At 44.4% G+C, this 21,305-nt stretch overlaps 1 protein-coding gene across 1 annotated transcript in view; it reads right to left on the minus strand.

Moving 5' to 3' along the window:
* Positions 1-21,305, minus strand: part of LOC308333191 (myosin phosphatase Rho interacting protein) — a 68,325-nt gene that overhangs the window by 19,433 nt on the left and 27,587 nt on the right. Inside the window, exons 4-9 of the mRNA XM_080789404.1 lie at positions 14,231-14,382; positions 11,731-11,815; positions 7,679-7,910; positions 6,769-7,309; positions 4,801-4,942; positions 4,074-4,190 (exon numbers count right to left, since the gene is read on the minus strand). Of these exons, the coding sequence (XP_080645530.1) occupies positions 4,074-4,190; positions 4,801-4,942; positions 6,769-7,309; positions 7,679-7,910; positions 11,731-11,815; positions 14,231-14,382 (1,269 nt within the window). The remainder of the gene's footprint in view (positions 1-4,073; positions 4,191-4,800; positions 4,943-6,768; positions 7,310-7,678; positions 7,911-11,730; positions 11,816-14,230; positions 14,383-21,305) is intronic.

Below are 21,305 nucleotides of genomic sequence, written 5' to 3' on the forward strand. Positions count from 1 at the left end.
GTCTCTCTCATAGCAACGGTCTTTCATAGCAACAATATGCACTGGTCTCTCATAGCAACAATATGCACTGGTCTCTCATAGCAACGATATGCACTGGTCTCTCTCATAGCAACGGTCTTTCATAGCAACAATATGCACTGGTCTCTCATAGCAACAATATGCACTGGTCTCTCATAGCAACAATATGCACTGGTCTCTCATAGCAACGATATGCACTGGTCTCTCATAGCAACGATATGCACTGGTCTCTCTCATAGCAACGATATGCACTGGTCTCTCTCATAGCAACAATATGCACTGGTCTCTCATAGCAACAAAATGCACTGGTCTCTCTCTGACCTGACAGCAGGATCCTGTGAAACCTAAACTAACTGCTTCCCCCCAGACCAGTCAAACCAAGCTCAAACCTGTTCATAGACTCAGAAAAGTAAACCATCCATTTCAGACCCAAATAGCAGTACCTTGTTTTTGTTGAGCTTCAGGTGAGCTGGTATGGTCTGGCAGAGAGTCATTCTGATGGCTGAGTGCGTTTTTCACACTCCACACCCTTCATAGGCAGACAATCTGTCTCACGGTGTCAGCCTCTCATGTGTATACACACTACTGTGGCTGTAACAGGTCCCCGACTGGCTATTTATATCGGGGGCGGAGGGTGGGTGGCGTTGTACATGACTGGTGTATGTGTGTATATCCGTTTCTGAGTGTGTCAGTTCTTACATATGTGTCTATACATGCATGTGGTGTTGGAATTGGAAGGAGGGTCAGCAGCTGCATCTTTCGCCAGCTTGACCAACTGCACACTGACAGACCAATGCTTACTGCACACACAGTGCCCTGGACACCCCTCAGGTCACTTGACCAACTGCACACTGACAGACCAATGGTTACTGCACACACAGTGCCCTGGACACCCCTCAGGTCACTGACAGACCAATGCTTACTGCACACACAGTGCCCTGGACACCCCTCAGGTCACTTGCTAACCCTTGCTGTTTGAGTGGTTTTTGCTCGATCACGAATGCTAGATAGAATGTTCTTTAGATAGATGCTTGGTTTGATGTTTACCCGTCATCCTAGTTTCTTTGAGCAATACATTTTCTTAGCACTATTCAGGTTTTTTTCTACTTTTCTGTGACTATTTACCCCGTTTGTTGACTTTTTTTTATTATTATTATTTTTTTTTAATATCATGGCGGCCCCCTACGGTCGCGGCCCACCGGGAATATGCCCAGTACGTCCTATGGCCAGTCCAGCCCTGGCTGATGCCATTTTCTTCTGACTCTTCTGGCATTGCACGTTAGTCTGGACGGGTGTTAACAGAGACCTTTTGAAAAAGATGAGTCAAACACCCAAGTTCACTTCCTGATTGGGTCTTGACCACTAGTGATGAATTAAATCTGGATAACAAATTAGCAGATGTTGTGCAGTTCAATTCAGTATGTTACAGTATAATGGTAGTACTGCCTACATGCACAGGAGGCACGCTTTGAAGGAGCTACAACAAAATGAGGCGAGGGTGCCCATCGGCGTACTTATATATGTAATGCAGCTGCTCAGCTGGGCAAAATGAATATGTATGTTGTGAAGCAGTGCACAATTGGGCACATCCTTCCCTTAGTGCTTTCAAGGGTGCCCACAAGACACCTTGACTGAGGAAAGTAAGTAATAGTAGCTTAGTGGCTTTTTAGGACCCTCCTGCCCCCCTCCACACATTCATACACTTTCCTTTGTTTAAGATATTTTTGGGGCTTTTTTTTTGCCTTTATTGATATATTAACAGTAGCTTGACAGGAAAGGGGGAGAGAGATGGGGGGAAGACACACAGAAAAGGTAGTCGGGATCGGGACTTGAATCCGCGACACACTGTCAGGCTGGATTACCAGCCTAGGTGCCTGGACCGCTCGGCCAGCCCAGGCCCACACACTTTCTTTTGACAAAGTCCAAGAGGCCTTGCCCTAGCCTCGGAGACCGCAGGCGTTTTGTTTTCAAAACCTTGCCCCTAAAATGATGCAATTCTAGGCCTGGTTGTGACCAAATACTATGACAGGATTTTGTGCCTTTCAGCACAGACAAAAACTATTGTTACCTGAAATTAGCTAAATCCACAAACTACATCAACAGAACTTTGAATTCTTTGAACCTACAAGCGTTGTCAAACATTTACTTGGTTACTGAAACGTGCAGTCACTAACTTGTTTCATTGAATAGTGTATCATTGATGTTGTCATGGCTGTCAAATGTCAATTGCAATAGGCGTGGGTGGCACGTTTTCAGGTGTGGAGTATGGACAAAGATTATTCCTGAAAAGGTGCTATAACCTTTGAAATGAAAACATGCTAGTGTGGATGTGTTATGACGGTTATGAATTTGGTATAGTATAGTACCGGTAGGTGCCGCCCCGGTTCAGGTGAGCCGCCCTGTGTCCAAAACGGTTGAGAAATGACAGTTACCGTGTGGGGGTCCACAGCTAGGGGTCCCTCTACTGTACTGTACTGTAACACCCCAAATCATCATATATACACTAGTAACTTAATATGTGTGTGTTAGACTGCGCAACAGTGACACTTGGTTGTGAAAACCAAACCAAACACTATTTCGTGCTCAGACAGACAGACCCAGCCAGGGACAAACATAGCTGTCTATAGGAGGAGTGGTTGCACACTCAAAAACCCTATTGCTAGCCTCAAAAGTCAATCTACCTAGTGAGCATCTTCTGTCACTTATCTACACTGATTATGATTACATTCAAATTATGTTTGAATTAGTAACCGCTCAACTAGAGTACTAGTTCCCAGCATGCTACAGGTCTCCATTTTCATAAAAATGTACAACTTCGTTTTTTACTTCCTACTTCCGGTTTGTCTGATTGCCTTGAAACCAAAGAGATTTGAAACTTCACCCACTGAGGGGTGTGGAGTTCAATGGTGCAACCTGGAAGTGGATCTGTTCATAGAGACCCACTTTATGGGTATGAGGAATCCAATGGTAATGACCGTAAGTCAATTTCACCGCCGGAAGTGGGTCAAATTGCAATTTACAAAACACTTGTTTTCACAGACTTGGCGAGCTGCAGCCAAACATTAAAATTTCCGCGAAATGTAGTTTCTAGTTAGAACTATTAGCATGCATTATCTGTGTTCCCAGTAATTAAGGAGCATAATTAAGCTGTTTACATATGCTGATGATGGAATCAAAATACCACAGCACTCAGTCGGTGGTTAAATACATTCAGTACCTCCCCTTAGGCAGAGGTTTTCAAACTGAGGTTTGGAGCGCCTCCGGCGTCCTCAAGGGAACTCCAAGGGTTCCAAGACAATTATTCTTCAGATTTTGTATTGGTTACACATGCTTTATTCCAGTGGTTTCCAACCAGTGGTCCTTGAGGGGGTTCCATGTGGTTCCCAGCTAAATGATAGAGAGTTGATAACCGGTTTCATTTACGCTCTCAATAGTTAAATTATTGTTCCTATTCTCTGCATTACTCAATTTACAAGAAGTCCACACAATTTGAGAATGTAGAAACATTTCTACATTATAATTTACAGTAAATACTTAGTTACGTTTCTTTAACCACGTAAATCCTACTTCTTTGATTGGCTCCCCCGGGGATCTTTGTAGTGTACTTGGTATCAGTGTTTGCCTGTTATCGCTCAAACAAGGGGTTAAATTCCTTTTGCTCCTATGCTACTAAAATGCCCTACCAACAGCCATTAAGAAATGTAGTATCCCTAGACTCCTACAAAGCCGCTCTCAGCTGCAATTCTTTAACTGTACAGTATATGATGATTTCCTTTTTCATTTCTTTATAGAAGTGTATATTTGTGCGTCTTTAAATGTTCTGATGAATTGAAAATGGAGGACCATGATGTAAATAAGTCTTAGTTCTACAAACTGAATAACATTCAATCAATCAGCATGGAATTGTGGACAAAATCTTATTCAACGACAGCACAATATTCTAAGTTTGTGACTTTGTGGTCCGAGAGGCCAAATCTCATGAAATGGTGGTCCGTGGCTCAAATGCTGAATAAATAAATAGGCCTTTTAATAATCAAAAACGTGAATACACTCACCGTCATAGAGGACTCTGTGTCTCTGCGGTCGAGGGACTTGGCTCTTCTGACGTTGGCCAGTATGTTGCTGGACACATCCGGCACTGAGCGTTCCTTCGCAGAGTCCAATGACATATCCTAAAAAAAACATCACAACGCAAAATTGTCATATGGTTGGATGTCATGCATTTAATGTAACATATTACACATTAACAGTTCTGTTTTAACACTACATTTTTATTGATACAATTGGTACCAGCGTGAGGTAAGAATGGAAGATTATGCCTCCCGGTTTTGGGGTGTAATGAAGGCGGGGCTTTTCAGAGTAAAATCTGCCTCATCTGCTGGCACTCTAGCACCATTATTTTTTAAATTCCACAGCAGAAGAAGCGTTAAGAATCAAGCTATATGAACCTCATTCACTGCTTTCTGAGTTTTGTTTTGATGTTATTCACTTAAATACAACTTGTTTTTATTCAACATTACATAATCAGGTAGACCGATTAGAATCAAGAATCTCTTCCTAGGGAGATCTGATCAAATCCTGGCATCAAGACAAATAAATATCAAATAACCAAAGTAACATTATACAATCATGCAAAATTAGAATCTGTCATGATAGAAATGTTGGTTCCAACAATTCCCAAATGTTTCCGTCTAATAGTGCTGAAAATGAATAGAAAATAGAGCGGATGTCACCAACTTTTTCAGGGCAAAATTACAGACTCTCAAAGATTTGTTAGCACACCTGTTTGCCAGCGAGGTAGCGTCTCTCGCTGCGGCCCTGTCTCTGGGTGGAGGTGGTCGTAGACGAGGGCTCAGTGGAGGAGCTTGTGTCCATATGCTCCACATGCTGACCGTCCTCAAATCGGCCGATTACTTGTGAACGCCTGAGAGACATCAACAAGACGCTGCTTTTAGTTGGACATACTAAAACCCACAGTACACTACAGTACATATCTATATATAAATGAGGCCACAAATTGCCTGATTGAAGAAAACTTAGCTAAATTAACCACATGAACCCTAGTGTCCCTATTACGCGAATGTGATAAGAGGTGAACATTCCGCAAAAATAGCAGATCTACAAGCCAACCTTGGGACCCAGTCAAAGAAGTAGGGTTTAAGTGGTTAAAGAAACGTAACTAAGTATTTACTGTATATTAATTTCTATAAAGATCAGTTTCTGCAGCAAACCAACTGATAACCCAGTGAAAATGCAAGGGACCAGCCATAGCATATTGGTTGTTCATATAGTACAAGCTGCACTGCATCACTAGCCTACAACTCAGCCAGCATAAACTGAGATCAGAGAAAGACATGGAAGTAACTATGAGCCAAAATCAATATCTGCACCAAAATCATTTCAATGTGAATGCAGAGTGGGCACACACTGCAGTGTGCACACAATGTACAAATAACGTTAACGACTATCTCCGATTCTGGCACACAGTTCCTTTCACATATGGCAAAGTATAGACATACACAGATGATCCCCAAGAGGAATAACCCACCACCCAGAGGTATGTGAAGGTATGAAGGAACAGTGTGTTATGTAGAGAGAGAGATCAAACTTTAAATGAAGAAGAAGGAGAAGAGGAGGGAGAGTCACTGCAGTGGAGAACAGAGAAGATCCCAGTCGCTGCTGCAATGGTGGTTTCACCAGCATTAACTGACGACAGGGAACCCATTAGGGTTTGTGTGTTTGCATGAGTGAAATTCAAAGTGTATCAATCAATCAAGTTAGTGAGCGTGCGTGTATGCATTTAAACCAGATTCCAGAGTCTGTGTGTGTGTGTGTGTGTGTGTGTGTGTGTTTGTGTGTGTGTTTTTAGAGATTTGAGGGAGTGCACAGATTAAATGACGTGACCAGCAGGGCACAGCAGTAGGACAGGGATGGAAGGGTTTGGAAGAGCAGAGGCTCCGGAAAGCTCAGTTCAGAAGCTCCCTGCAAGAGATTAAGACAACAAAACCAAAAATAGCAAAAGTAGCAAGAGGCACAGAGACAAATAGAAAAAGAGCGCAAAATAACACATGCACTTAAATCACTGTAACTCACTGCCGAGCTAAGGCAGTGGTATTATTTTTTTGTAGTTAAGAAATTGCAGTGCCTAAAAGATAATAGCCACAAGGTGGTGCTAGAAGACAGAAATTCTGATTGTGGGGAATGATCCCAACCATGTAGGAAATCATTGCACACCATCATTTCTTCATGGCACCAAATGTAGGGTTGTGCATGAAGTTAACAATCAGTTATACCCTTAATGTGTTTACAGAGGGTTTTCGACCGTCATTCGTAGGAGGATCAGCATTTACGTTTCTGAACGTCTGTGTGGTTTACGGCAGTGGTTTTCAACATGAGGTCTAGGGACCCCCAAAGGGTCTTTGAGAGGGTTCCAGAGGGTCACCCAGCTACATTGATTGATGGTTTGAAACCAGATTCCCCCTTACGGGTCTGTAACTCGGAGTGTACAAATGGAATCAAATGGTTCCATTGAATTTGTTCCATTTGTACACTCTCAGAGTTAAAATAACTGAGGATATTAATATTGGCGTCCCAGAAATAATTGTATCTAATGGTGGCCCTTAATACATATCAAACTGGGGGTCCTTGAGAATCACTGGTTTAGGGTCACAATACGCTGAGTATGGGCCCGATGTGCAGCCTTAGTTCCAGCGTGCTGTGCATGGCTCCATCTGTCCATTGACCTCTCACCTGCGTTCCTGCCCAAACAGACGGGCCACCTCCTCCCGTCCGGGACTCCTTGTCCGCGCCCTCAGCTCCTGCCGCTTCTTCTCCGAGCGGAACGCCTCGCGGTAGCTCAGCCTGCGAGCCCGCGGCGCGTCTGACAGCACCGCGTACTCCCTGCCAGGTCGTCCCGCTCTGCTGCTTCCTGTTCCCCCGCCGCCGCCACCACCACCGCCACCACCAGCACGCCCATCCCAGCTGGGCGCGCTGCTGGGCTCTGAGTCCAGTGAGCTCTGGGAGGAGCTGATGGTGGAGTAGGTGGGGGACAGAAGGGAACCTGGGGAGGGGATGGGGTCTGGGGAGGTGTAGCAAGGGGAGGCGTGGGGGTCCGACTCTGAGTTGTACCTGTGGTTGGGGGCTCCCGTGGTGGGGGAGGACAGCGACGAGGACAGGGATAGGTGCTGAGGAGGCTGCACGGCTTGTGCAGAGGGCTCCGTCTTGTTCTTTTCCAGGGAGAAGTAGCCGCTCTCCACCCGCACCTTCCGCCCGGTGCTCACAGTGCCTCCATCTGGGGAAACACAGAGACAGAGGAGTAACGGGGTAGATGTGTGTTCCAAATGAACACATGGCAGCTGGTCACACTACGAAGAGGCGGCAGGTGACAGAATGCTTCTCCCACCCCCTACACAGCATGTCAGCCAAGCTAAGGAGCTCCTTAGCAAAAGACTAGTTCTAAACGACCATTCAGACTCTTCAATTCATCTGCCTTTGTCACAGACATTGAAAAATGTCATAATCATCATGACTGCCCTACACGTCATGCCTTTTCTTACATACAGTATACTACACGGAAAAGTCCTGCTTGTTAAATGTAACTCTGCGAGGACTCTCAGGATTCTTTGTTGTACATGATGTGACTGTATGGTTGTGTCCTCACCATCCTGGGTGCTGACGGGGACCCCAGGGGGGCTCTGGCTCAGTTGGCTGAGGCAGGACGCGCTGCGGCTGCAGGGGATGGTGGTGCGGCTCCAGCGGGCCTCTTCCTGCCACAGGCTGGCGCGGCTGGTCGGCACTCGCTCAGCACTGGCGATGCTGCTGGGAAGGCAGGGGATGCTACCTCCTCCGCCAACGCCACTGCCGGTCACAGTCACCTTGGCTGGGCCAGGCTCCTGTGTGTGTGTGTGTGTGGAGAGAGATGGGAGAGACGGGAAGAAAAAAGGGGCATTGGTGATGACATATTGAGGAAACATATTGTTTGGTTCCCTATCCTTTGGTGTGTTCAGCAGTCAGATAGTTCATCTCAGGAGAAAGAGAAAGATAGCGATGGAAGGTTCAACAAACAACAAAGAGCTCCTTCATGGCAGGCACACCTGTGTTATTACAGGACAAGGGAGGTGACGAATACTCACTTACTGTGCGTGGAATAATTATGTGATAAGGATAAGGGTAACAAAACCCAAATTCAGACATTACGTTTGAGTATATATGCACAATACTGTGTGTATGCATACTGTAAATAACAGTACACACACACGCACACACTTTGATACAATTATGATTTACACATCAACGCAGTTTGATGCAGATGGTCATGCCAATCCACCAAACCACTTATCAACACCAATATGCCACTATGCCGAACATCAGTTATTTGAAGCAGAGAGAGAAGCATTCAGCAGTGCCAAGTTAAGTCCGATTCATAATTCATCATGACCGTGCCACATTTGTGGCTTTCAGAGAAAAATTATAATAATTTTAAAATAAAATAAAATCTCATCGAGCACCATGGTTGTGCGACCTGGATTGACTTTGATTTACAGAAGGTAAAGAGGTGATAGAGATTTTAATAATACCCAAAAGGTGCTGAAAGGTTAAGTTCATGTGTCCACCGGGAACCACTTTTTACAGCACTGTAGGCTTCTCTGTGGCACATTCTGACTGCAGTCACTGCACTCACAGCGAAAACACTTGTAGGTGTTACAAATATTTTCCAATAGTTGCTTAGCAACAAGAAGGACCATATAACGCTTCCCCCAATAATCTATTCCACCACCACAGGCTAAAAAAGCAGCTCCCGTTGGAATACGGAGGCTAAAGACCTCCCGGAGAAAAACAACAGCTTGAAGGTACCCCACCCTGCCGACCACAAAAAGCCTTTAAGTTAAGGTGCAGTAAAGTTTCGGACCGTCTATCAGCACTGTAGACTGTAGAGTGTAGACTAGGCTCAAGTCAGGGATACAGAGCCTGTATTTAAATCCCAACCTTTCAACCTTGAGGGCAAGTTAAGACTGAAAGGACATTCGCGAACAGGGACTACTTGATCTATGTAATGTACTTATGCGTCAGTATAAGTATATAGTATAGTATATAGTGATCTATGTACTTATGCGTCAGTACTGTTAAGACCAAGTACCAAATCATGCATGTTGGGGCCCTTGTCCAACAAACTGTTACTTTTCAGGAAAATATAACCTTGTTGGCGAAAGGGTTGACGAAAGGGCCTTTCTGTGTGGAGTTTGCATGTTCTCCCCGTGTCCCCTAGGGTAGATACCCTCACTAAAACATGCAGTAATCCTGGTCTCTAAACTGCCTCCCCCTGGCCAGCCGGGGCGCCTGATGGAGGGGAAAGGAACTGGTTGGAATAACGTGTTCCTTCCACGTGCTACGTCCAACCAGGGAAACTCCCCCCTGTCAGGTGTAAAGGAGCAACTTGGACACTCAGGCATGAAGGGAGCATGAGTTAAGTCCGTTGCTCTCCCCAGGTTGGCGGAGGGTGTGTAGAGCCCAGGATCACAGTAGATGATTGGCACAGGGGTGAAAAATGGGTTACAAAATCGTGGGATAAAAAATATATAAAAAAAGGAAAATATAACCTGTGTTCAATGGATCCGATTTAGTATTCAGTCAAAGCTCTTGTTCATACTCTTGGGTTAAATATTTATAAAAGATACTGACAGACCTAACTACTTCCAACCTGGCCTCCCTATTTTGAGGCATGTTATATGCGAAATCTGAAATCCAAAAGAATCCAGAGATAAAAGGTTACTGCCCATTAGTGATAAAAAAAAATGTGCAAAAGCTGAATGCTGGTATTTTAGTGCTGGGGATCAGCCTGGAAGGGCCGTTTGGAGAGCTTTTGGCAACAATCCAAGACAGCAATCAGCATCAAAATGTCTTGAAAGTATTTGTCCGTCTCTTGACTGTTTGACTTCGAGGTTCTTCCCAGAAGGCAAACAGGTGTTTCTGTGCCCGATGTATTTACATAGCCAGCCAGGCATCTGTCAGCAGCAAGACTCTGCAAAAGTGGGTGGAGAGCATTCAGGTGGAAATCTGGTCTTGACACCGTGAGCAGGAGGGGAAATAATGAGAGTGGACATGTCTTTGTGATAGCCTGTCTCTCATTATTGCACAAGTAGAAGGATCAAAAGCACTAACTAGTACCTGAGACTAATGTTAATTACATAGCAAATCCAGTGTAATTCCATGAATAATTGAATGCTCAACACAAACACCTCAATGCAAAAGCACAGTTTATCGTTTAAAACAAACGTGTGTGTGTGTTTGTGTGTGTGTCTCTCTCTCTCTCTCTCTCTCTCTCTCTCTGAAGAGAGAGGTGGGAATTGTGTAGTTGAAAAATACACGTTGTCTACTTGCTTACAAAATGCTGGTGGTGACCCAGTTTTGGGCCAGGCTGTATTTTCTGAAATAAGTGTTGGTAGCAATCAGATTCTAATTGCATGTGTGGGAGGGAACAGGAAAGGGAAGTGCAGATGAGCCAATTAGAAGACAACAGACACAAAGAAATAATTATCTAGACATGTAAGTTGCCTAACTTATTCGACATTTGTGGGACAATAATATCCAAACTTATACATAGAGCAGTAAATCCCCCCCTACATTTTCTTAGGTGAAATATTTGTTGTCTTTTAGACTGTTGATTGTTGATTGGTAGTAGTGCTGAGTGGTTATACTGGGACAATGACAGCGATTATTGATTATTAGGATTTAAGGTTTGATTTGTTGTGCCCCACAGTTTGTGTGCTTTTCTGAGCCTACAGTACAGTGGGGAGAGACATACAGAGAGAGGGCAAGTAGAGGAGTGTCATGCAGCAAATGGCCTGGCGGGCAGGGAATCGAACCAGGGACGCGCATTTCAGGCATTTGAGCCCAAGTAGCTAGTATTCACCCTAGCCACTCAGTTATTGGTTATTTGTATTTTTAATTGGCAGCTGAAAACCAAAGCAGAAAGACAGACACTTAAGCCATTGACTGACAGAAGTGGAGTTACGAAATGTGAGAAACTGAAGCAGGATGACCACCGGCATACGTATATGGGGCAGTTAGGGCAACGGATGCAACAATGAACAGAGGGGCAGACAAAAATGAGTCAAGGTCATCACTGCGTCTCTGCAATGGTTCAGCAAATGAGGCTGTTTGTGTACGCTCAGAGCAGGGAAAGTCTGATTCAGGGCACCGCACTGCCATTACAGAACCCAGACAATGAGCTTCACAGACCCCCCACCCCCCCGACCCACCCACCCACCGCAAATCTGGCCCCACATCAAAAGACTGTGTCGTCACAGTGGGTGGTCCACACTGTGATATGAAACATCATTACTTCATCTGGTCATTAAATCCATTATTGCTGTGATATACCTTTACATTGGTCTTTCACCTACAAGGGAGATTAGTATGCTCCATGCAGGCTTGTGTAGACGTGAAAATTACAGTACTAATTCCCTCCGGGTATTCCGCGTCTCATGGATGACACATGAATGGTTGTTAACGAGGCAAAGAATAATGACCTCATGCTTGAAAGGCAATATCCGTCCTGAAAACACAATTCAAATTCCTATTCCCCTCATTGGTTCTGTGCGCGCTCCGTCCAAAACACATCGTTTCTTGAAAAGTAGCTCTCAATTATGGTTGCACGCTGTGTGATAATAGCGGGCGAGAGCACATGGAATGTGTGTGGAGTGCTTGCATTACCTGCGGGGTGGGAGGCTCAACCTTGCGTTTCTTCTTCTGGTTCTGCTTGTTGGTCCTGGGGTAGACGGTCAGAGCCTCTTGCCACCTACAGAGACGGCCAAAAAGGTCAAAACCTTCACCTGAGCAGTGACAGCAAGGCCACCACGAGACAGACTAAACAGACCCTGTAACAGCTTGTTAAGAATAATGTCCTTTGAACGAATGCAGAAACGAGTCAATGCGTTCCAGAGAAGACCTGTCCATGACCTCTAATACTATGACTTTAAATAATTTAGCTAGAGATAATTATGCATTGCTAATTACGTTGATTTATTTTAATTAATATAATTATGTTTATTATAATAACAAGTATTGCTACAATGTTAATGCATTTCTGTAGCTCCTTATATGCTTTTAGCGCACTGGGGTGCTGCGTTTGTGTGAGGTTTAAATGGTTCTATGTGTGGAGTGGCTTCATCACTCGGCTTTCAGCCAGAATGTTTTCAGCTAACAAGCTCACCACAACCTGGAATTTGTGTTATGCACTTGGCATAAGCACAGTAGGTCCTGAGATGCTCCCAGTCCCAACCCATCAACAGCTCAAGGTAATACAATAGTTCAAGGTTAAAACAAAATCTCAACTAAACCATTCATTGAAACTTAAGGAAAACTATTCAATATCATTGGTCAAGTTCAAAGTGAGGGCTCACAACTGGACAATATATACATACAATACATGCTTGCCTGTTTGAAAGTGAGAAGGACTAATCACTACTATTAACATGACACAGAAATGGTGGCAGCCGCATCACCAGAACCAAATTGAACCAATTAAGTCAATGCGTGTGGTGCGGAAAACTTGAGGCGTATCAAATATTCCACCATTGTCCCAGCTGCTTTGTGAAGAGTGTGAAAGCCCATTCAGCGCTTCTGTACCGTGACACTCAACACCCGGCTGCAGACCTCTATCTGACATGGCCACAAACGTACGAATGCGGCATGCCTTTGTGAACGCAACCAGCCTGGTTGCATTTCAACATCAATCCAAAAGAAATATAATCTCAGTTTAAGGATATGATTACAGTAAACCCATGTTCTGGTTCATTGACCTGGAGAGTGCAGTGGTGGTACTGTACCAGTGGTGGTGTCGTTGCTGATTGTAAATACAGCACATTAGGTCAGACTATTGAAGTTGTTTGCCAACTGGAGAATACAGTATTATTCTTACAGACTTGCAGACAAAGAATATGAGGGGGGGGGGAGGGTGGGTTCATCTAAAATTGGTTCCCCAACTGGGTTATGACTTGCAAAAACCACAGTCATTTTTGTGGTCAATTGAGCTTCATACACGCCAAATATTTAAGGGCAAGCTGAATTTATGTGGGAGTCACTGAAAGGGCATTAATTGCGACTTTTACGGCTATTGCGTATAATCTCCCTCTGCGGTAGTTAAGAGTGCTGGAGCCCGTTTTCAGCATTTCACTGCGTGTGATTACCAATTCTCCACTGCAGGGGGGAAGAGGGGGGCAAGAGCAAGTGAGGAGAGAGAGTGAAAGGCTTAACCACAAACGAGGAAGGAGGCAGCGGTGGTGGTGGTGGGGGTGTTACAAAAACTGAAAAGAATCTTTTAAGCTGGGTGTTTGTCGGTGTGGCCAAGCTTCCGTCAGACGGTGACATCCTCTGCCACAGCAACACGCTTGCTACATGGCACAGAACCAGGGAATGGGTACCAAGGGTGCGGGAAAGTGGGAGAGGGAGAGTAAGCATAGAGCCACGTTCACAGAGCATGTGGCTTAATAGAGCGGGGGCTGTGTGATTCAGAGGGACTTGGCTATGAATAGCTGTATAAAAAGGTACGAATACTGTAGGAACCAGGGATGGCAGCGCAGTGCAGAATTGAGAATTTATAGAGTGGAGCTTGCAGATGAAATGCTGGATTACACCCCACTTATTACGGTGCTCAGGTTAAAGCACTGGACAGGATAGGTACACACACGGTCTGTGTATACGCATACAATCAGCAGCGTATCCATTATTGTGTCGTATCCACTGCAACATCCTGAGTGTTAATTTAACTCTGAGAGTGTATGTAATGGTCTGTCATTTTGGTACACAGTGTAGTGTCTAATGTTTTCCAGTGACAGAGAGGGGTAGAGTTAGGCCCAGTAAAAGAGAGGCTCGGAAAGGGACCAGTGGAAGAATGTGCACTGTCATTGCAGGGTGGATTACAGCACTTTGGGGAGTACCACCCAGAAGAGACAGCAGGGGGCAGTGATGGCATCAGTCTCCCCCTCTCCCCCCCTCCTCCCCTGACTACCTTGAATTACTTGAAAATATGTATACACTATACAGTATTTAAAAAAAAAGAAAATGTTCTCAATCGGCCAAGCACACTGGTGTGCCTTTTGATTTTCACTTGGCCAATGGCGTGCCTTGGACAACAAGTTTTAAACCCACTGTGTTAAAACTTGAGCTTTTGGATTACAAAAAGGGAGATCAAGAGATCATTATCGCTGCTTACCCATTGATGATTTCTTTGCATTCTGCCCGTATGAAGTGCTCTTTGTCGGGGGTCAGGATGCACAGCGAGGTCTTCTGGCCTGTCCTGGACTCTCCATTGACGACGTCAGAACATAGGTTCATGTTGATGGTTCCCTGGGGTAGCGTGCTGGGCTGCAGAACAGGAGAGAGATGGACCAAAGTGTTCATGTAGGGTGAGGTATTTCATTCTCTTCCTGTGTCAACAATCAGCGCTGGTTATTTGGGAGGAAAATGTTGTAATCCATTACCGCATTAAGTTTGTTTGCAAACATTGCAACAGTACTGTTGATCATTAATCAACTATTGTAAAGATCACCCTCTTTATCAATAGTGTTTACCTGTTTACATTCATTTTGGGAGCTTTCTTATGGACTTCTTTCTTACTTCTTATAGATCACTCTGCTTTATTAGTTGACTAAAGCCTGATTGATACTTAGTTGCATGCTGGGGCCGCGCACTAAAAATAGCGGATCTACGAGCGTAGTAGATCGGCTATTTTCGATGCGTGACGCACAATGTGCAACCAAGTATAAATCAGGCATAACATTACAAGCAATCAATAAGAAGTGCAGGACATCATATTGGCTGTGATCCTAGAATCATCATGCAAGAGAGAAGTGCCCGTACAGGAAGCGTGTGTTCATTTTAATCTTGTGTGATATCTCTCTGAGAGGTGAGAAGCCAACTATGCTACGACTACAAAGACAGCCATCAATCATCCATAAATAACTCGAACCGCTGGACTGACTGAATAATACTTGCCTGTGTACACTGAGTCAGGACTTTACATGCAAGTTTATGTAAATACACAATGGCTTTGTGCAATGTGGACACAGCTCATTTACAATCAATGGAGGCTTGTTGGCTCGACTCAGGAAAGTATGATATATTTGTCGTGCATTTCATAGAATGGCTCAATGAATCTCTGCTGAACCAGTCATGTTCCACAGCAATATTCTACTTCTCTTATTTGCACGTGCCAGTCGAATGCTTGCGTGACATTTTGACCACTTGTAAAGACACCATGTCCAAAGCAGAAAGATATTCTGTGCACGTTATCACCTGAAGAATCTGACTTCTGCTTAGTCTGACCTCTGAATGACTTAGTCCAGCAATGGGAGAAGCCCCTGATAAGCTCATGTTCATTGAAGGATTTATATTTGCTCAATAGAGTAACACGAGTACGCGAGCTGCCCGTGCGCTGGGCACGGGCAGCTGTTTGAACAACCTTTGCTTCCTACCTTCTCCGCGCTAGAAATATGGGTAGAATTACAGGCACCAAAATGCCACAGAGGTCTCGAGCCATCAGTAACAAGGACCCAAGGATAATAAATCACACCCATCGGACAATCTGAATACAGTAAGAGATGGAGTAGTAGGGGATGAAATTAAAAGGCATCAGGTTCAAGTTAGCGAGTGATTGAAGAAATCTGGCTGCCTAACATGTGAGGCTTAACCATAGCCTGTCAGTCACGGAACAATTTAAGCCTATGGATGGTCCTTGATGTGGAAAAAGAAGTCAATGGTTAACAGTTTGCGGTAATCCCACCCAAAGGGTGGTTGAGAGGCCACATTTACCCTGTTGCTGCCACTAAAATGGAGGAACTTTCATAAGCTTAATTCGCCCTTCGTTTAACATGGCCCATGCAGCAGCGATGGATCACGCTGTCAAACAAAAGGTTTAGATCAAAGGGAATGGTAGCTAATATGCATAACGTTTACAGAGAAAAAGATTGGACCATGATGAGCGAAGACTATAACAGACCAGATAAGAGACTAAAGCTGCCATCTGAAACTTTTGTTGTGTATAACTTAATACAATATAACTCGTGGTTGGAAGTGGTCTACATCCAAATATAGACTGTGTGGTCAGGTATGACAACTATTGGTTGACAAGTAGTACTGCCTGAAGCTCAAAGTGCAATATGTCCCCTGTCCAGCCCAAGTAGATGTTCCATTTTTGCTCAGTCGAATAAAATGTGTCTCAAATGCAAGTGTGGAGCCCCGGATTCTAATCCCAAATAGAGTATGAATCTTACTGACGGCAGCTTTAAACAGAGCCTGAGCAACCATGGAACCTTTTTCTACTGTGCTTCTCATGTCGCACATACTGTAACATCAAAAACATGGCATATAATAAATTCCTCAGCCAGCTTAGTCGAGTACCAGGCAAGAGAAGGAGTGGTGTCATTCATGTCCCATTATAATTTGACGTCCATAATAATGCCTGTGGCCTTAAACCCCTTGCAGGGTGTGGCGGAGCACCTGACACGGAGGTGACAGGTCAGGGCAACAGCTGGGCCTGGCAGACAGATGGGCAGACAAACAGACAGACAGCGGGACAGCTGAGGCCTGGTTCAGATTGAACAGGCCGGTGTCAGCTTGCCCCGAGAGCCGTGTCAGTCTCAGACACGGAGAGAGCTGGAGGGACAGGGGAAGGAAATGGAGAGGCTGTGAGGGGGGAAAGAGAAAGTGGTCATGGGGAGTAGAAATTTGACCAAAAAACCTGCACATTGCTCTTGTAAAGCAACACACTTTTTAAAGGCACATCCTGCTGGATGAGAACCTTGGTGTGATTATTAACAAGAGCAGTGTGCAGAACTTGATTTCGTATTACTCCAAAGCACATGCAGCTAGATTGTTGGTGAGGATATTTGAAACAGGCGCTGTTGTCCCCCTTTTTGACTGATACCTGTCCATTTAAACTCTAGACTGGCCTGCCCTAAAGTTATTAGTCTTATTAGCCCGGCAGCCGGTGAAAACTAGAGTTCTCAAGGCCCGGAAATTAAGGCCCGGCCCTACCTGGCCCTCATCAAACCCTGTACACTCAAGACACTGCCCCCGCCCCGTGGCTTACATTTCATGAGCCGTTATATGTCGGGTTTCACCCAAAGCCATTTTGCCTGCTTGACCATGTGTTTACACTGCTCATCGCTCTGGGAACAGACATCCCATATTTCATAATCTCTTTGAAGGTTATGTTATTTATCTCCACCAGGCTCGAACGGTTTAGGCCAAGTTTGTTTTCACTCCCGTCTGTCATAAGCCAGGCCCACACTGCCCCGATGATCGGCTGTCTCCAGTCGCGAGACTGTCCGCAGGAGACTCCCCGACGAGAAGCTCCTGTCGCTTGCCGTCTCTAGCGCCTTATTGACGTGTCGGAACCCGTTGATGAATGTCCGGTCGGTTGCCGATGTCGGGAGCGATGCTATCCATGTTGTAGTGATGAGGGGGGTAAATTACTCCACTGTAGAGTGGACTTCTAGTCTGCTCGTCATGTTTGAGTGTGTGACTGTGAACTAGATACCATATTCTCAATATCAACTCTCAATTAATATATGTAATACTAATCAATCAACTCCAGTCTCCAAATCAACTCCAATGCAAGACTAGCGAAAATAATGCTATCTTTGTTTGTTTTGGTGTGAAGCGGTGTGTTGCCAGATTATGTGAGTGAAACAAGCGACCAGGTCTATGAAAAGACAGACAGACAGACAGACAGACACAAATGTCCTTGGGCAGAGGGTCAACAACAAAATATTAGATTCTGGGAATGGCTGTACAAGCAGCTTAAGTCCATCGGAGCATGGGCTTCTGCAGACACACACAAATACATCAGACTGATAACACCTCAGATAGGGCGGGGGTAGAACACCTTTTATAATGCTGTCGCAGTCCTGTGAAAGAGTGAAGATTGGGTGCTTACAGTACATTCTGTATGGGTATACAGTAGCCTACAGTGTATGTGCGCCGTAGTTCCGCATGCAGAAATCGCGCGCACACTCCCGGGCTTGGTGCAACACCTCCCAGACCCCCAACACCACTACCCAAAACCCTATACACCTCTCTGTCACTTAGCCTAAGCCTGGCCTCCCTCTCTGGGACGTCCGTCACACACCACAATGCTGCCTTTGTGGAGCAGGACCAGTGCACACACAATGTGGGATTGTCAGCCGCCACTCCCCTTTTACCCTTCCACGAGGAAATGACCCAAGATTTTGGAGACACAAGAGAGACAAGAGGGCACAAACAAGCAGCCTTTTGTGAGCAATTCATGGAAATTATGAAGCCAGTGTAAACAATTTCTTGTCTCTCAAGTCGCTCAGACAATAGTATGAACGCCGACTCAATGGGAGAACTTGAGATGTAGAGTCTCAAGAAGATGAGTGACAGGGTAACGAATTAGAGGAGGAATTGTGGCACTGGTCTGGTGTATAAAGTCTGCAGTGTGGATGCAGGTGTTCTTTTTCTTTCCTGCGCCAGCAGCTGTGTTTTTTTGTTTTGTTTCACAGCACCTGTGATAGGATAATGGCAACCCTTCTACCAATAAAGCAGTCATAATGAACTGAAGTGGTAAAGGGAATAAAAAGAGCTGAGTGGCCAGTCAACGGCGGGTGCAGTGACACAACCCTACTACTACTACTTAATAATATACTTACAGGACAGTCATGTGGTTTTTTGTCCTGTTTATTTGCACTCTAATAGAATAATGATGCAAAGTGAAAGTAAGAGTAATTTGTGCAGGTGATATAAAAACTAAAATGAATACATTAATTAATCAAAATGAGCTTGTATTCTCTGACCAGATGTGTTACAGAGCCCTGATTTGAATGTGTTCATTAGAAATGGATTGTCCACTGATTAGGACATAGGTCATTAGAAAGCGCCCCACAAACAAGCCTACGTGCCCGGCAGTAATTCACCCTTAACTGCTCCGTGGCTTAGAAAAACATCCCATTCTGCCACTAATGACACGCAGGAAAAATATTTGCTTCCTTTGGCTGACCCTCAGATGATATTTGACTTTGGTGGTTGCAAAGCAAATTCTACTCCTCTGCCTTGAACTCTGTTTTTTTTTTTACACTGACGTGATGTTCTGGACACAAAAAACAGGCGTGTAGTGTAACTTCACTTTGTGTAGTGTAAATGAACTTGACAATCAAGAAGGACACAGGGGAATGTCATGGCCTTGTGTCACATTTTATAGTGCTATTGATTAGTACACCAACCAGCAGGTTCTACTTTTGATCAATTTCAGTTTGACTGAGGTGAATAATTTTCCATACTCACTGATTTATTCTTTGTCTCTTCCAGGCAATATCAGTTGAAAATAATTTGTAACTTATTTAACTGTCATGAATTAGGATTCTGCCACATACTGCTCATTGTGCTGTTTAATGATGATTCATTATCCATAACAATTCATAACGAGTGCAATGTGTTTGCAATCAAAAAGCAGGTGTTAATAATTTATGAACAGCTGCTTTCTAACTGCAACATAATTTATGAACACCTGCATTCTGATTGCTAACACTTTCCATTTCATGACAAGCGTCTGCTTGTTTACCGTTTCATGACAAGCGTCTGCTTGCTTACCGTACAGTTTTGTGCAGTGACAAACGTCACACGGCATGAACTCATGCTTTGTTATCCTATTATCTGGATGAGGGTGGTAAAATAATATTGTCTGTCGGGTGGAAACCTCATTATGTCCAAAACCGTTTTCAGCACTCAATGCAAAAGTAGCAGATCTACAACCTCAAATCTTGTCTGCTATTTTGATGCTTTTGTGTCACACTGTAGTATGATTGAGTAGGGCGTTAATTTAAGAAAAAAGTTAAAATATGGCAGCAACGGTATTATCTATGGTGCTTACTAACAACGCCAGACCTCTCTTGAGGAGGGCAGAGATCTGTAACCTGACGCTGCCAGATCCAAGAAGCTTGCTACACAAATTTGTTTCACAGCTTATTGGGATCTGGGATCGCGGAAGCAAATTCGATGACGGGGCTGTTCCTTCTTTTCAAGTGTGGGCGTGCAAACACAACCAATCATATTGACGTGTCTATATAGCTTCACATCCACTTTTGCGCATATCCCGCCTTTAGCTCACGCTGATTGGTTCGGTACGAAGCAGATCGGACTCAGCTCAACTCCGTCAGAGATCCCAGATGAGTGTTGTGTTGGGGAATATGTTTCCCCAATACCGCCCTCATCTGGCAGCGTCAGGTTAAGAGATCTGGTCTTTCTGATGAAATCCATGTGTAGCTTCCAATCCATCAAGTTCTGTTCAAAACTATTTGGAACTGATCACAAAGAGAGATGGAGAGCAAAAGGAGTATTGTTGACAACCTGGCGCTGGTCATCCTGACTCATGAATATGGACTAGTATCAGGTCTGTTCTTGGGTCCAAGTTCTTCCGAATGTTATTGATAGTGCCAATGATATAATGAATCTTTCCTTAGCGACTTATGACAACAGGGGTAAACACACGCTAGAGCGCTTGCACCTTCTTATCTCCATGATTGTATGCCTAGATTTGTCCCTAACCGCCCCTCAGGTCCTCCACTGCTGGCCTACTCGAACTCCCTAAAAAAAGGTGGCTACTAAGAAATATGGTGAGGCAGCCTTCTGCTTCTATGCTTCTAACGGGTAAACTGCCACTACAGCTCAGACAGGCACCCTTTATAGACATTTGTAAGACACAGCTTAAAACTCATCTCTTCACTCTTGCTTTTAGTTGAGTTTTAAAATCTCTGTTCTTATTTTTGTACTGATTTGACACCGTTTTATGCTCTTTGCTATTGGCCGATTGTTTTAACTGCCTGCCTGTTTTAATTTGTTTTTATAATTTTTGTTCTGCTCTGTAAAGCACTTTGGGCAGCATTTATGTATGAAAGGTGCTATATAAATATAGTTTTTATTATTATTACTAGAGAGAGCTTCCAGCTACACAGGGAACGTCCCATGGTGCCAGAGGGTCATCCTCTGTCTTTTGCTCCAGAGGAGAATCAAATGCATAATATAATATATATACACACGTGCACACAAATACAACACATACAACGCAGACACAAATACACAGGAGTCCACCATAAAAGACAACTCAACACACACATACAGTAAATAAACCCAGTATTAGCAACGGCCGACTGATAATCGCTACTATTGCGATCAACACGGTCCTTACGTCATGTCTGCTATCGTAATGTGACTGGATACCGAAACACGAGCATATCATTATTACTCACCATTTTTCTCAATACCAACTCTAA

This window comes from Protomyctophum bolini (assembly GCF_963924005.1).
Source record: "Protomyctophum bolini genome assembly, chromosome: 18".
Classification (NCBI taxonomy): domain Eukaryota; kingdom Metazoa; phylum Chordata; class Actinopteri; order Myctophiformes; family Myctophidae; genus Protomyctophum; species Protomyctophum bolini.